Below are 16,710 nucleotides of genomic sequence, written 5' to 3'. Positions count from 1 at the left end.
AATCCCATCAACAGAGGAGCCTGGCAGGCTGCAGTCCATGGGGTTGCAAAGAATGACTGAGCGACTAACACTTTCATCATATAATTTAATTACTTAATTTTTTAAACTATTTTCTCCCTGTAGAATGCAAGCTCCATGAGGATAGTGTCTCCCTTGTATTTTTGTTCTTTGTTTTATTCTCAGCTTCTTAAACATACCTAGGAATCACACCCCGGTCTTCTGCATTGCAGGCAGATTCTTTACCATTTGAGCCACCTGGGATGCCCTCTTGAATATGTAGTCGGTTCTTGGTATATAAACGTTGAATGAGTGAAGGAGGAATGCCTACTTATTTTTTATGACTCAGGGCACATGTCACTTACTGAGGATCTTCACCTAAGGGCCGGGATTATTTTTACCTTATTCATTGCTATATTTCTACTGTCCAGTAAATAATTGTCAAATGAATAAATTAGGCTGGAAAGGCTTCATAGAAAACCATATGTAGACCCCACATAGAAAGAGGTTGGCTCCGTAGGAGTCTAAGGCAGGTGTGGCATTAACAAGATGGAGATGTAGCCACTGCCTACAACATGGATGGACCTGGTCATTATTGTACTAATCGAAGACAGAAATATATGGTATCACTTACATACAGGATCTTAAAAAAAAATGACACAAATGAACTTATTTTGGAAACATGTTGAAAAAAACAGTTACTGGGGAGAAGGGCTTGTGGGGAGGGATAGATTGGCCATTGAGAATTGACATGTACACACTGCTATATTTAAAATAAATTACCAACAAAGACCTATTGTTAAAAAAAAATTTAAAAACTCAACTCCAAATCTGTGTAACTTTGTTCCTTTTTACCCTCACAAGCTTCTTCCTTATTCTTTATCTCATTGGGTGGCACTACTGACTGTACATTGTTCCTCAGATCAGCAACCCAGAGGTTAATTTTGACTATTTTCTATCACATCAGTCAATCAATGAAGTCTGTTGATTCCATCTCTTAAATATTTCTGTTTATCTAAATCTCTCAATTCTGTCATTACTATGGAATTGTTCCATTGGTACCACTGTTCTCCATGGTATCCATGGAGATACCAAGGGAACATTTCATGTAGAGATGGGCATGATAAAGGACAGAAATGGCAAGGACCTAACAGAAGCAGAAGACATTAAGAATATGTGGCAAGAATACACAAAAGAGCTATGCAAAAGAAATCTTAATGACCTGGATAACCACGATGGTGTGGTCACAAGCCTAGAGCCAGACATCCTGGGGTGTGAAGTCAGGTGGGTCTTCGGAAGAATCACTATGAACAAAGCTAGTGGAGGTGATAAAATTCCAGATGACCTATTTCAGATCCTAAAAGATGATGCTCTTAAATTGCTGCACTCAATATGCTGGCAAATTTGGAAAACTCAGTAGCGGCCACCGGACTGGAAAAGGTCAGTTTTCATTCCAATGCCAAAGAATGCTCAAACTACCGCACAATTGCACTCATCTCACATGCTAGCAAATTAATGCTCAAAATCCTTCATGCTAGGCTTCAGCAGTATGTGAACTGAGAACTTCCAGATGTACAAGCTGGATTTAGAAAAGGCAGAGGAAACAGAGATCATATTGCTAGCATTCGTTTGATCATAGAGAAAGCAAGGGAATTCCAGAAAAATATCTACTTCTGCTTCATTGACTACACTAAAGCTTTTGTGTGGATCACAACAAACTGTGGAAAATTCTTAAAGAGGTGGGAATACCAGACCATCTGACCTGTCTCCTGAGAAGCCTGTATACAGGATGAGAAGCAATAGTTAGAACTGGACGTGGAACAATGGACTGGTTCCAGATTGGGAAAGGAGTACGTCAAGGCTGTATATTGTCACCTTGCATATTTAACTTACATGCACAGTACGTCACGCAAAATGCCAGTCCGGATGACTTAAGCTGGAATCAAGATGGCAGGAGAAATATCAATAACGTCAGATATACAGATGATATCATTGTAATGGCAGAAAGCAAAGAGGACCTAAAGAGCCTCTTGATGAAGGTGAAAGAGGAGACTGAAAAAAGCTGCCTTAAAATTCAACATACATAAAACAAAGATCCTGGTGTCTGGTCCCATCACTTCATGACAAATAGATGAATGAAAAGTGGACAGACTTTGGATGAAAAAGACAGTGACAGATTTTATTTTTTGTGCTTTAAAATCACTGTGAATGGTGACTGCAGCCATGAAATTAAAAGAAGCTTGCTTCTTGGAAGAAAAGCCCCAACAAACCTAGACAGTATACTAAAAAGCAGAGACACCACTTCACCAACAAAGGTCCGTATAAACAAAGCTATGGTTTTCCCAGTAGTCATGTATGGATATGAGAGTTGAACCATAAGGAAAGCTGAGTGCCAAAGAATTGATGCTTCTGAATTGTGGTGCTGGAAAAACTCTCGAGTCTCTTTGCCAGCAAGGAGATTAAACCAGTCAATCCTAGGAAATCAACCCTGAGTATTGATTGGAAGGACTGATGCCGAAGCCGAAGGTCCAATACTTTGGCCACCTGATGGGAAGAACTGACTCATTGGAAAAGACCTTGATGCTGGGAAAGATTGAGGGCAGGAGGAGAAGGGGATGAGAGAGGGTGACATGACAATGGACTTGGATTTGAGCAAACTCTGGGAGATAGTGAAAGACAGGGAAGCCTAGTGTGTTACAGTTCATGGCTAAGAATTGGACAGGAATTAGCGACTGAACAAGGAACAACAATCCGCATGGAATTGGCCACTGTATAGTTTCACAAACAGTTTTGTGTCTCAGCCTCCAAACTGATTTCTGTGCCTCAAGTTACTCTTTTCCCCAGTCTGTTCTCCACAGTGTGGCTAGTACCATCCTTCTAAAATACAGACTTGATCATGCATTTTTCCACCACAGTTAGAAATAGGAATATCAGTTGAAGCAGTAAAAGAGAAGGAATATAGGTGGGTAAAAGTACAACCAGAAATACATCCAGTTTTAGTGCTGATTTAGTGACTATGAGGGTTTGATCCTCAAAAATTCAGAACTCTAATCTTAAGAGTGTCTACTAAAAACAAAAATGTCATTTGCTTATAGTATAAATGTGTTTATTCACTAGGTACATCTTTCCCTGGATTTTAACATATACTCGGCCTTTCACACTACTACTATATTATAATCTACAGGATATTCAACTTTCATATATTCTTTAAATCACTGACATGATCCTCTGTAAACAAGAGATATAATTTATTTTTCTCATATAAAAATTTCCCACCTTTATATGATGTTTTAGATGGTACATCATTCTCTATGTCACTCTGGGTGTAGTATTCTAGTGCATCTTCTAAGTTTAAAGTGCAAGTATTCTGTAAAATCTTGACTTTCAGAAAATATCTCAATCCAGGCAAAGTCTGGAGGTCACATCTGGCTTTTAAGAAGTTTGTGTTAAGTTCAGAATTATTACCAAGAAAATAGGGAAAGGATTCATATTAATCTCTATAATCTTGCTGTATCATTTTCATTTTCTTCTGAAATGCAGTGGTTGCCAGGATTTAGGAAACAGAATCTGGATTTCTTCTCTGGGTTTAAAACCTCTCTGTATTTTTCCTATCCTGCTGTTTCCCCTTTTCCTGTTTCCTCTTGTCTCCTTTACAAATTGTGCAGATCTGACATGTTTAGATCCTTAGCCACATTGCTTAGTCTGACCTTGAATCTTTTTCGATACATCTCTGCTACCTGCCAGAGGCAGGCAGCTCAAAAAGAGTGAGCTGGGCAAGTTCTAAGACATTCGGAAGTGTTTTAACCTGAAGACACACTTTAGTCTAAAGATGCCCAAGTTTGTAAATTTAAGCATAGATGATTTAAACAAAACATGCTTACATTTGAGTTGTAGAGATTTATATATGTGACTTGCGGTTTATACTCTCCTCTACCCTCTCCATAATGCCTCAGATTTTTAAGATTAGTTTTCCAAATACAGCCTTTCTTGCTAGATCTAGCAGTAATGTGGTTTCTGTGAATTATTCCTGGCTCTATCCAAAATCATCATGTTTCATCTATGCTTTTAACTATGCTTTACCTCTGGTTAGGACATATGAGATCATCAGTCACCATGCCAGATGCTTTATATATGTTATCCAATTTAGTCATTAATATATGTCTTAAGCATAGTTGGTATCACCATTTTATAGATACCAAATCTGACATCAGAAGAATAAGTTACTTAGCAAAGGCCCCATAATTAGTAAATGAAAATGCTTTTAACAGATGAGCTGATACATGGTATTTGAAAGTAGTTTCATGACCATTTTTTAAAGAATGCAGTGCTCCCTCATTTCCTAGTTTGCATGGTATAACACTGTACCCTGTCTTTTCAGTGTATAGTCTTTGCTATGACTTCTGGCCAGATGTGGAATCACATCCGTGGACCACCATATGCTCATAAAAACCCACACAATGGACAAGTGGTAAGTGCATGTTCTAAGCATCAATATTATGAACTTGAATCCTGTTTACACGTCAGTCAGAAATTTAATATTTAGTAAGAGTTAATTTGTTAATCTAAATATATGTTCCCTTTTTTCTCATGTTCCTCCACTATGTACATACACACATGCACATATATATATATATATGTGCATATGTATTTTAGGGTGAGGACTGCTTTAGCATGGATTAAAAAAAAATTCAGTGTACCTACCATACCAAATACACACACATAAATTATTTTTTCAACTTTGTAGACTGCTATGGCAATAATATGTAATGCCCGAAGAGAAATAAAAACAGTTTTAATGAGCATCCTAGCATTGGTAAATTTAATTTATTCAGAAGAGATTAAATGGTAAATTTAATTTAGCTCATAAGATCATTAAAAACTCTAGAAAACATTGTATTAGAATGCCAGGAACAGTCTGCCACAAAATTGAAAGTGCAATTGGAGTGCAGTTCTGTCAGTAGCAGAGTTGACATTAGTAACTGCTACTGTCTTATTGCCTTCCCTTTCCACCGAAAATGGTCAGTGGCACATACTGTCATAGATTGACTTTACAAAATACTGTCTCTGAGGCTTAGTATTAGAGGTTACTGAAGATTATTATCTGTTTTAAAATGTGCCTCTTTTCTCTAGCTTTTTCTTTATACAGATTTTTGAGGGAAGAATATGTTACCCCTTATGTACTCATCACCAAACTTAATTGCCACTTCATAACCCATCATGTTCCATCTATTCTCCTGCCCAGTACTCTTCACCTGCTGTTGGATACTTTTGAAATAATTTACCAATATCATTTCATTTACACATAAGTATTTCAATAGGTATTTATAAAAAATAAGATTATCTTTAAAAATATAACAATAGTAGCACACAATGACATATAAAATGGTAATAAATTCTTAATTTCTGAAATTTGGTTCTGAATGGAATACTGTTATCCTGTGGCAAATAATGTTATGATTTCTCTCTGAAGGTATAATGTAAGCTTGTGAGGTTTTTTCTTCACTGCTTACAGTACTTCACATATCTTTAATATTAAAGAAAGCTGCTAACAAGTTATGTGTTTCTTCTTCATAAATTGATTGTGACTTTCTTTGAACTTCTTTGTGGAACTGTAATTTAGGGATATAATTCATTTTATTTATTGTATGCTCCGTGGTGACTCAATTAGATTTTAAGGACTGGTTGCAAATAAGTAGAGTTGCAGCCACTGACACTACATATTATAGTAACCAGTTTGGTCTCTTATTGTTGTCACCATCTTCAGATATATTCTATAAGTGTCTAGGATATAGAGTCAAAGTTAGACTCTAAACCAGACATGCTTTTTGTTACATGTACTATGTTTTTCGAAATCTGTCACTACTTAGAGAAGTTATTTGAGTATCTCAGCTATTGAGAATTAGATTTTACAGAAAAAATAGTGGAAGTAATCATCAAGCGATAAATTGTCCCCTTTTCTTCAAGTCTTCCTGACTGTCCTATTTGAGAGTATGGTGGTTTTCTCACCATCCCCTCTCAATTATCCACACTCACTATCACCCTTTCCTCTTTAAATTTTTTCTCCTTTATCACTTAAAACATGCTATATAACTTATTTATTTTGTGTTACATTTGTTTGTCTTTTGCCAGGACCCCAGTAGGACATAAGCACTTCAGAAAATGATTTTTTTTAATAGCTGTTTTAGTCCCTGACATATTCCTATTTCATAGAGAAGGGCCTGACACAAAGATTTGATCACTATGGTGTCAGTGATACTTAAAAGTATGAATTTAGGAAATCTTACATTTTTATTCCTTTAACATTCTTCTAAAATAATATTCCTTATGTAAAAATAATTAAGCACTGCTTTTTGTTATTGTTTATTATTTGCTAATGAAAAATAACCTCCTTATGAAATGTTTTAGCTTGTGTAGGGGAAGAAAATACAATTTTCCCTTTACTGTTCTGAGTCCCTCTTTGGTTGAGGTCCCTGTAATAAAAGAGAATAACAAGAGAAAACCAAATCTATTACCATGTATACCTCATGTATACATGGGAGATACTCAGGAAGAAAAAAGAACACTCAGAAGTGGCTTAGATCTCAGGCTTAAGTACCAGCTTTGGTTAAAGACAGAAAGAAAAGTACTGAGGGAAAGTCAGTTATGTGGAGGTGACCAGGAAAAAGAAAGTTTACCATGCAGATAGAATTTAGCAGGTACCTTCGCAGTTGATAAGGAGCTATAGTTGTCTCCAGGGATTAACCTTTGTCCTTCCTGGTAGAGAAAGGGGAAGGGACTCCTTTGTAAATTTAGGGCCTGCTTTTAGGGAGATGGGAGAAGGCTTTTCTTGTATCTGCTTCATCTCAATACCTTCAGCTTAAAATAAATTCTTAGGCCAGAGTGGCATATTAGAGTGTCATATTCTGTCATCCTTCTTTCTCACTGTCATCTTCTTACTGTTTCAACCTTTACTTTGATAAGTCATGAAACTCTAATCCCTTCACATGTAGTTTATTGGAGTGAGCTCCAAAAAAGTTTGCACCAACAGTGACAACAACATGGATGCCATCTATTGCTAACTGAATATATGCTGGGCACCAGACTTCACAAATGAGTACTTTAGGCCACTAGATGAACATTGCTAAAGCACATTGATTATAGTTAAAATATCAATATATGTGGACCTAAGTTAACTCCAGTCAAGTGGGAAATCCTAAGTAGCTCTCCATTAATACTCCCATTGTAATCTGCATTTGCATCCTGAGACTCTACTGCTTTGCAAAGAAACTCCATGTTAGTGTATTTGTATGTACTGTCCCTTGTCCGCTGTATATGTGCTGCTTTCGCTTCTTCCATTCCTGCCTGAAATTTCTATCAAAATATGCCCATCGTCAAACACCACCTAATTTGCCATCCCTCTGAAATGCATCATTTAATTACATTAGAAATTCTTTTTCCTTTACCTACTTATAAACATGTAGTTATCCCATTTATGTATCTCTGCATTCCTTTTATCATAATAATCCTTAAATATTTTATGTATCTTACATTAGTCAAATTCTAACCATTGAGTTTCTTTTAAGCTGTTTTTCATCTTTACACTAACATACAACTGGTCCTTATTAAATGTTTTCTTTTCTTTTTTTTTTTTTTTATTAGTTGGAGGCTAATTACTTCACAGCATTTCAGTGGGTTTTGTCATACATTGACATGAATCAGCCATGGAGTTACATGTATTCCCCATCCCGATCCCCCCTCCCACCTCCCTCTCCACCCGATTCCTCTGGGTCTTCCCAGTGCACCAGGCCCGAGCACTTGTCTCACGCATCCCACCTGGGCTGGTGACCTGTTTCACCATAGATAATATACATGCTGTTCTTTTGAAACATCCCACCCTCACATTCTCCCACAGAGTTCAGAAGTCTGTTCTGTACTTCTGTGTCTCTTTTTCTGTTTTGCATATAGGGTTATTGTTACCATCTTTCTTAAATTCCATATATATGTGTTAGTATGCTGTAATGTTCTTTATCTTTCTGGCTTACTTCACTCTGTATAATGGGCTCCAGTTTCATCCATCTCATTAGAACTGATTCAAATGAATTCTTTTTTTTTTTTTTTTCTTTCAAATGAATTCTTTTTAATGGCTGAGTAATATTCCATGGTGTATATGTACCACAGCTTCCTTATCCATTCATCTGCTGATGGGCATCTATGTTGCTTCCATGTCCTGGCTATTATAAACAGTGCTGCGATGAACATTGGGGTGCATGTGTCTCTTTCAGATCTGGTTTCCTCAGTGTGTATGCCCAGAAGTGGGATTGCTGGGTCATATGGCAGTTCTATTTCCAGTTTTTTAAGAAATCTCCACACTGTTTTCCATAGTGGCTGTACTAGTTTGCATTCCCACCAACAGTGTAAGAGGGTTCCCTTTTCTCCACACCCTCTCCAGCATTTATTGCTTGTAGACTTTTGGATAGCAGCCATCTTGACTGGTGTGTAATGGTACCTCATTGTGGTTTTGATTTGCATTTCTCTAATAATGAGTGATGTTGAGCATCTTTTCAGATACTAGGAGATGTTTTCTTAAATTGGATTATCTTAATTCTTTCAATTTATTTTTTCTCACTAGTCAGAAGAGTAATAGGATCAACATGTCCCTGTTAATTTAGCATAAACCAGTTAGTAACCTTAACGTGACAGGAACATTTAAGGTTCAGATTAGATCAGAAAGAAATTTTCTCTATCAATTTAGAAAGTTTTTTATCCTGTTCCACATTGTTGTATTACTGTTTTGTAGGTAGAAAGTGGCATGGCCAGTAAGAAAAGGTCCTGTGATGGCCAGAGGAACACATTAATAAAACAGAATTTTCTATATTTTTAAAAGAAAAAACTTTACCTTCGTACATTAATGAAAAATACATACATTGAAAGTGCATATAACTTTTAATGTGCATATTTTAGCTTTTCAGGACCTTATCTTTTCAGCACCTTATCAAAAGTTAGAGAAATGAGACTTATACCTATAACCAAGATGTTCAAAAAGATGAATTTCGTCCCAAACTCTTCACCCTCTTCTGTTTTACAAAAGTATAATTTTTTCTTATATTTGAATAATGTATTAGGATTGAAGGGAAAAAATCATGAAAGTCTTGGAAATATAGGAGGCTTCTTGGTACAAAATCAATTGCTTGAATGTGCTCTTGGCCAGAGATGTGGATCCAGTTTTAGACTGTTGTAAGATGTTAATTACTAAGCAGTGTAGACAAAGGCAGGTTAAAGGGGCAGGTTAAAGTTGTCCCTTGGAATATAGCTCTCTTCTTCTTTTAAATTTTAATATATTTTAGAAGAACATCCCTTCCTGCTTTCTTGTATGCATAATGTCAACCTATACTGAAACAGAAAATTGTGGTTTAAGTTTTGTTTTAATGAATTGATCTGCATAATAATGTGTTTTCCTATTACTGAACAAAATAGAAGATTAACTTTGCTTTATAACATCAAGTGGTTACTGGCAAAGAATTATACTTTAAACATTGCTTGTTCATTAGAATAATAATAGTGAATAGGTTTTTTTTTTTAAATAATAGATGTGTTTAAATTTCAAGATACAACTTGAAAATTAGCACTATCCTTCTTTGTAATTTCTTCATATTTTAACCTATATTTCTGAAAAGAAATTACCATGTAATATTTGTGTTTTTGAGAATAGCTATAATTAGGCTATTTATCTCTTTCAGTGGTATGGAATAAAATGACAGAATGAGTATCTTATGAATATTTTTATAGGAATTTTGTAATTTGGCATTAATTCTTGATGACTAGTGCACATTTAGTGGAGTAAGGTATATGAAACAGTATTTTTATTGTGTTTTTCATACTTTTAACATAATTGAATAACCATCTATATTTTAAAGATTTATTTTTAGGTAGGTACTACACATAAATAACAACTAATTGAATTCTAATTTTAGTTCATTTTTCCTGAATTAGTTTTAAAAATGTTTTGCTTCAACTATTGGATTTGTCTTAGATGGTTTGAGAAACTGTAGTAAAATTGCTTATAAAGAATTATTTCATTGTTAAAGTGAATTAACTTTATTAATATTTTTAAATTATATTCAGAATTTCTCTCTGGTTTTTAGAAATAGTTGGGGGATGTTTTTCCCCCTTTTTCTGAAGTTGGTTTCTAAATAGAATTCTGAATGATGGTGAGTGCTTTCATGCTGGACTTTTTAAATTTGCTGTTTTTCCTGTACCACGGGAGTTTTTAATGGGTTTTGGCTTTGTTATACCTAGTTTCATACCTTTTAGGCATAATGCTGTGAGGTCAGAGAGCAGATACTTTACAAATGAGGAAAAATAATAGTCTAAGTAGTAAAAGCCAAAATTAGAATGGTGGATCTCATAATGTGATTGAGAGACATTCAGAGACTTACGTTGATAATAATTACACTAAATTTTTAAAATACATATTTATAAAGTTTAGACATAACTATTATTAATAGTAACGGGTTAGTATTTGGTTCTTGATGCTAAAATCTGTTTTAAATTTTTGACAGAAATTCCAGGAAATCTTAGGGCCCTGAGCAGTCTATCCATTCAAGTTGGTACCTACTATTTTCTGCATGGAGATTGACTAATTAAATAAGGGTGAAATGTCATGAAAGCTCCATAACCTTGACAAACATAATCCTTTTAAATAAAATGACTAACGCCTAATAAGACCCTAGGGGTTTAAAGATACTGTTTTTCTCTATTATCTGATTCCTCTCATTATTCTTTGAAATGTGAATCTTTGACTTTTTCTTTCAACTTTTGCTTTTGAAGTTTCTGATCTTAAAATTATTAATAAGTTCTCATTTTGAAAATCTAGAGTATTATTAAAAAAAATAGGTATCAATAAATGCTACCCTTTTGTAGTTTTCATGTCAAAGAGAGAGAAAGTATATATAAGCATATATATATATATATATATATATATATATATATATAAGCAAACTGTCTCCTTATAGGTAATAGATTAAAGAGAATGCTGTTGAAACAAGCTGCAAAGTTATGAGAAATAGGAGATGCAGAACATTCAATGCCAGGCTGGTCATTCATACTATAAGCAGAGAGATTGAAAGGCCGCTGAGAACTGAATGGCCTTTTCTTGCATCAATAAAATACCATATATATAAACCTATGAACATACACACAGGTTAACACAGAGAATGGGTCTGTGTACATTCCTGAGACCACCTTACCTGTCTCTTGTGAAACCTGTATGAAGGTCAAGAAGCAACAGTTAGATCCCAATATGAAACAGTGGACTGGTTCAGAACTGTGAAAGGAGTACATCAAGGTTGTATACTGTCACGCTGCTTATTTAACTTATATGCAGAGTGCATCATGCGAAATGCCCTTCTAGATGAAGCACAAGCTGGAATCAAGATTGCCAAGAGCAATATCAGTAACCTCAGATATGCAGATGACACCACCCTTATGGCAGAAAGCGAAGAGAAATTAAATAGCCTCTTGATGGAGGTTAAAGAGGAGAATGAAAAATCAGGCTTAAAACTCAGCATTCAAAAACGAAGATAATGGCATCTGGTCCCATCACTTCATCACACATAGATAGGGAAACAGTGGAAACAGGGACAGACTTTTATTTTCTTGGGCTCGAAAATCACTGTCGACGGTGACTGCAGCCATGAAATGAAAAGATGCCTGCTCCTTGGAAGAAATGCTATGACAAACCTAGGCAGTATATTAAAAAGTAGAGACATTACTTTGCCCACAAAGTTTGATATAGTCAGGGCTATGGTTTTTCCAGTAGTCATGTATGGATGTGACAGCTGGACAATAAAAAAGGCTGAACACCAAAGATGTTTTTGATGCTTTCGAACTGTGGTGCTGGAGGAAACTCTTGAGAGGCCCTTGGACGGCAAGGAGATCAAACCAGTCAATCCTAAAGGAAATCAACCTTGAATATTCACTGGAAGGACTGATGCTGAAGCTGAAACTCCAATACTTCGGCCACGTGATGCAAAGAGCCACCTCTTTGGAAAAGACTGTGATGCTGGGAAACATTGAAGGCGGGAGGAGAAGGGGACAACAGTGGATGAGGTGGTTGGATAGCATCACCAATTCAGTGGACATGGGTTTGAGCAAGCTCTGGGAGATTGTGAAGGACAGGGAACCCTGGCATGCTGCAATTTGTGGGGTCTCAAAGAGTCAGACACGATTGAGCAACTGAACAACAACGTTCCTGAGATGATACCATAAAGATAACAGTGAAACAGAAGTAGAGAGTTTCAGGGTTAAGATGATGGCCTGATATACATCTGCCTTCCTTCTTGTTAAATACTCAGAGAGAGTCACAAAATGCAAAGCTAGCAGCAGAATTACAAAGTAAAGCTAACTAAGCCCAAATCCCAAAGCACAGGAGATTGTTAACTATTATTAGTCATATAACATTAACATCTGAATTTATTGAAATGGACATTGGCATATAGTTTCTTTGTGCTTATGAACTTCCTCAGAGTTTTCTTTTAAGTTTCCATCAATACGCTTACATCTATTTTATTTCACATGTCCTATGTCTCATCTTAGCAGAAGTCTCCTGTTCTTCCTCATGCTCTCAGGATTGTATACAGCTATCAGTGGGATGAGTGATGATGAGTGATAGTTGCTCAGTCATGTCTGACTCTTTGCAACCCCATGGACTGTAGCCCACCCAGGCTCCTCTCTCCACTGGATTCTCCAGGCAAGAATACTGGAGTGGGTTGCCACTTCCTTCTCCATGAGATCTTCCCAACCCAGGGATCAAACACGGGTCTTCCGCATTGCAGGCAGATTCTTTACCATGCTGGGAAAGACAAGCTAAATGATAACAGATTCCATTGTTGGTCCCAAACGTGAAAAGCAATGGTTCTTTCTGTAAAACGGCATTAAGTAATGTTTCAGAAGCATTAGCTTCATGCCCATTGTTACTTCTTCCACTTCCACAAAGTTATAAAGTTTTTTTTTTTTTTAATAACTTTGGAACCCTGTAATGTTAGATGAATGTTACTAGGACTTCAACTTTTCCTCATTTGTAAAATGTCAAGGTATTAAATGGTTTCTGTTCCGATGCCACATTAAACTCTACTGCCCTTACAGCTGTCTGGTGAGATAGTCGGGGGATGTTTGGGCTGTGAACTATGCCTCATACCGCAGGGGATGGATTCCCAGCCCCACCCCCCTGCCTGGGCACCCTTGGTGGTTTCTGGGTTCGGTTTGGTTGTCCCGAGGTGGTGGCACGCGCTCTCTATGGGCACCTAGCGTTCGAGGCCGGGCATGGCGCGCAGCCTCCCGCAGTGCAGCGCCTAGGCTCACAAGGAGGAAGCGCCTGGCCCAAAGGTCAGCGTTGACGAGAAGCCTGGTTTCAGAGCTATGAGAACCTTAAATATAATTTTGTTTCCTTATTTTGCATCCCAGAATACCATCCCATGTAGCATTTATACCTACAAGATGACTTTCTTTAAACAATTATTTTTTTAGAAGTTGAAGTAACCTGTGAGTGCATAGGATCACACTGACCTATGGTTTAATGTTTGGGATGGCTGTGTATATTGAATGCTGTCACTAAATATGATTTATATGTCAGTGTTTAGGCTACAGTTGTTTCCTTTCATCTGTCTTAGTAAACAAACATGGTTTAACCTCGACCATTTTGTATATGCTTAGAGAGAGGTGCTTACATAAGAGAGTAAAATGACTCTCAGGCCCACAGACGCTTTTGTGTCTTTGTCCTGAAGTGCACAGCGAAGAGAAACAGAAGGGAAGGAAAGAGGGTTGGTTTCTTCCCAAGTTCTGCCTCTTACCAGCTGTGTCCTTGGGGGGCGTTACCTGGTGCCTCTTTTCTTATATAAAAGGAGTCTAATACTGCTTTTCTTACCTTGTATTTGTGAGATAAAATATGACAGTAGATGTATAAGCACTTCTAAAAGTTGAAAACACGCCAGTCTTAGTTTGGGTTCCTCCCAAAACAGACCCCAAGACGACAATTGAGTTGAAAGTAGTTCACAGGGAGGTGAAGGAAACGTGGGAGGGGGGTGGGACAGTGAGTTCAGGAGGGGAGGGCAGCCAAGCGAGATGCTTTATCCCGCAGGGGAGCGTCGTGGGTCCTGAAGCCTCATACTGCTTGGGGGTCTCTGGGAGCCGGTGCAGAACACACCCAGTGATTCTCCTGTCAAGTGGCGAGGGGACCTAAGCTCTACACCAGCTCGCAACAGTCACTCGTTCAGTGCTGTTTCCTGGAGAAGGCATTACTTGCCCGCACTGGTGGACCCTCAGGTATTAAAGCCCCCCAGACACAGAGACGCAGGTGCTGCTGGGGGAAGTCAGGCTGCGTTGCCAGGTGATGCCCTTGTGGATGGCTTGCACCACCACCTCCAATAGTGTGCTCAGTTTATACTTTGTTAGTAGATTCCAAAGCAGAGGAGAAAATCATGAAGAGGCCTAGTTTTCAACTGGTGTTTTTTTTTTTTTTTTTTAATTTATTCTCAAACATTTTATTGGATTTGATTCTATTTTATTTTTTTTTTAATTTATTTATTTTTTCAGTGGGTTTTGTCATACATTGACATGAATCAGCCATGGATTTACACGTATTCCCCATCCCGATCCCCCCTCCCACCTCCCTCTCCACCCGATTCCTCTGGGTCTTCCCAGTGCACCAGGCCGGAGCACTTGTCTCATGCATCCCACCTGGGCTGGTGATCTGTTTCACCATAGATAGTATACATGCTGTTCTTTCACAACATCCCACCCTCACCTTCTCCCACAGAGTTCAAAAGTCTGTTCTGTACTTCTGTGTCTCTTTTTCTGTTTTGCATATAGGGTTGTCGTTACCTTCTTTCTAAATTCCATATATATGTGTTAGTATGCTGTAATGTTCTTTATCTTTCTGGCTTACTTCACTCTGTATAATGGGCTCCAGTTTCATCCATCTCATTAGGTGTTTTTAAGATACCATTCTTTGAAAAAAAAAAATGACAAATAATAAAAATGTCTCACCAATTATGGATAATTTTTAAAGTCAACGTAGTGTTTGTGTTGTAGACAGTCCTCTAGGGAAAAGTGTGAAAATACATACATACTTAAAATATCTATCAGAAATGGTTTTAGCCCGTTACTTGCTCCCTTATAGAAGATTGGTTACTGATGCTGTTAAGGGGGCCTGTGTTTTGCATTGTATCGTCTGGAAGGGGACTGCATTGCAGTCGTCTCGGCAGTCTACCTGCACTGCTCATTTGCCCTGGGATCAGCAGTATATATACTCCTTGGGAAACACAGGGCAGAGTGGTGCAGAGTTCATGGCCATCAACAGAATCAACATATAGTGGGACTGTGTCAGCTCTGAACTTCTGATTTAGCCTTAATAGTCCCGTTTTCTGACTGAACTAATTGGATCAGACAAGCTTAAAAGACCGAGGCATATGTTGTTGGGTCTTCGTTTAGCTATCAGCTTAGCAGATATGTATTTGTAAGGCTGGTGACCGTCCCTATTTTCATATATTAATTGTAAAATAAAACATGTCTGGAGGATCTAAAAATGTTATCAGAGTTTCACTGCATTGAACTGACGTGTAAATGAATACAAAGAATGGAAAGAAAATTAATAGTGCAGGCAGTGTGATACTATGCTGATTTCCCAGTTTGTTTTGCTTGTCATTATTAAGCTGCTATATAATGGCCAAGTCAAGTACTAATGGTCTACTTAACAGCATGAAAGTCATCACAAAAACAGTCATTACTGTGTAGCTAAAGGGAATCTATATAACTGTATGGTTACATGGAACATTAAGACATTTGCTGTTAAAAAAAAAACAACAATAATCTCAAATGACACGCATTCAGTAAAATAAAGCTTGTGCCTAGATGATAACTCCCACCATAAACAAATGTACTGGCCTCTTACTTTTAGGATTTGGCTTTTAGCTGCTGCCTGAGGAATGCTATGGATTTACCATTTATACTCCCAAAATTTCACTGTATTAGACTTCAGTTATGAATGTAACCAAGAGCTGTATTATGCATGCACATGCAAAAGCATTTTGTTGCAAAAATGCATGCTATTATTAATGCTAATGTAGCACTTTATCACGACTGTAGCGCTTTTTCTGTGTCTCAGGTAGTCTTAGTAGTCTCAGACTTTCTCCAGTGCTGTACACTCACGCTCATCCTTTAGAAATTCTGCGTATGCCACCTCTTTGAGGAACATGTGTTTAATCCTAAGTTGAAAACTATACAGGCTTATTTAAACTAACACAGTTAATTTGATCTAGGACATTCAGTAGTTTTATTGCCATCTCTATACCACCAGCAAAGAGAATGTCAACGTGACAAATTTTAAACAAAAATATCAGAAAGGTAATATAAAGGTATGCAGAAAACTTACAGTAGATTTTGGAATTGCAATTCTGCCTTTTCATGTTTTTACTCCTTTATTTTTCCATCCAGTAAATGTTTGTTGAGGGCCCAGTAAGTGGCAGGTACTGTATTTGTCTTAGAAGTACAGCTACATCATAGGACTGATAGACCAGTGGAGAGATGCAGCGTGAACCTAGTTTACTCAATGTCTCAGTCAGTGAAGCTTTGCATTGTATTAGAAACTGAATTATTTTAAACTGTTGCATCAGTTCCCTGGTTGCTGTGACCTTGCATCTTTTTTCTTGACAAGCTTTGCCTTTTTATTTCTTTTGATTT

At 37.3% G+C, this 16,710-nt stretch overlaps 1 protein-coding gene across 5 annotated transcripts in view; it reads left to right on the top strand.

Annotated features, from left to right (window-relative positions):
* TUSC3 (tumor suppressor candidate 3) overlaps positions 1–16,710 on the top strand; it is a 215,625-nt gene that overhangs the window by 125,253 nt on the left and 73,662 nt on the right. For 4 of the 5 annotated variants that reach the window (XR_009691654.1, XR_009691655.1, XM_061134933.1 and 1 more), the window contains exon 6: positions 4,376–4,465. The exons of the other annotated variant lie outside the window; for it this stretch is intronic. Coding sequence is in view for 2 of the 4 variants with exons in the window: in XM_061134933.1 (XP_060990916.1) it covers positions 4,376–4,465 (90 nt within the window). In the remaining 2 variants the exon portion in view is untranslated. The remainder of the gene's footprint in view (positions 1–4,375; positions 4,466–16,710) is intronic. 5 annotated transcript variants of the gene reach the window in all.

Source organism: Dama dama, chromosome 32 (genome assembly GCF_033118175.1).
Source record: "Dama dama isolate Ldn47 chromosome 32, ASM3311817v1, whole genome shotgun sequence".
NCBI lineage: Eukaryota > Metazoa > Chordata > Mammalia > Artiodactyla > Cervidae > Dama > Dama dama.
Note: the sequence above shows the minus strand (reverse complement) of the source record. Positions and strands in the feature narration are given on the sequence as shown.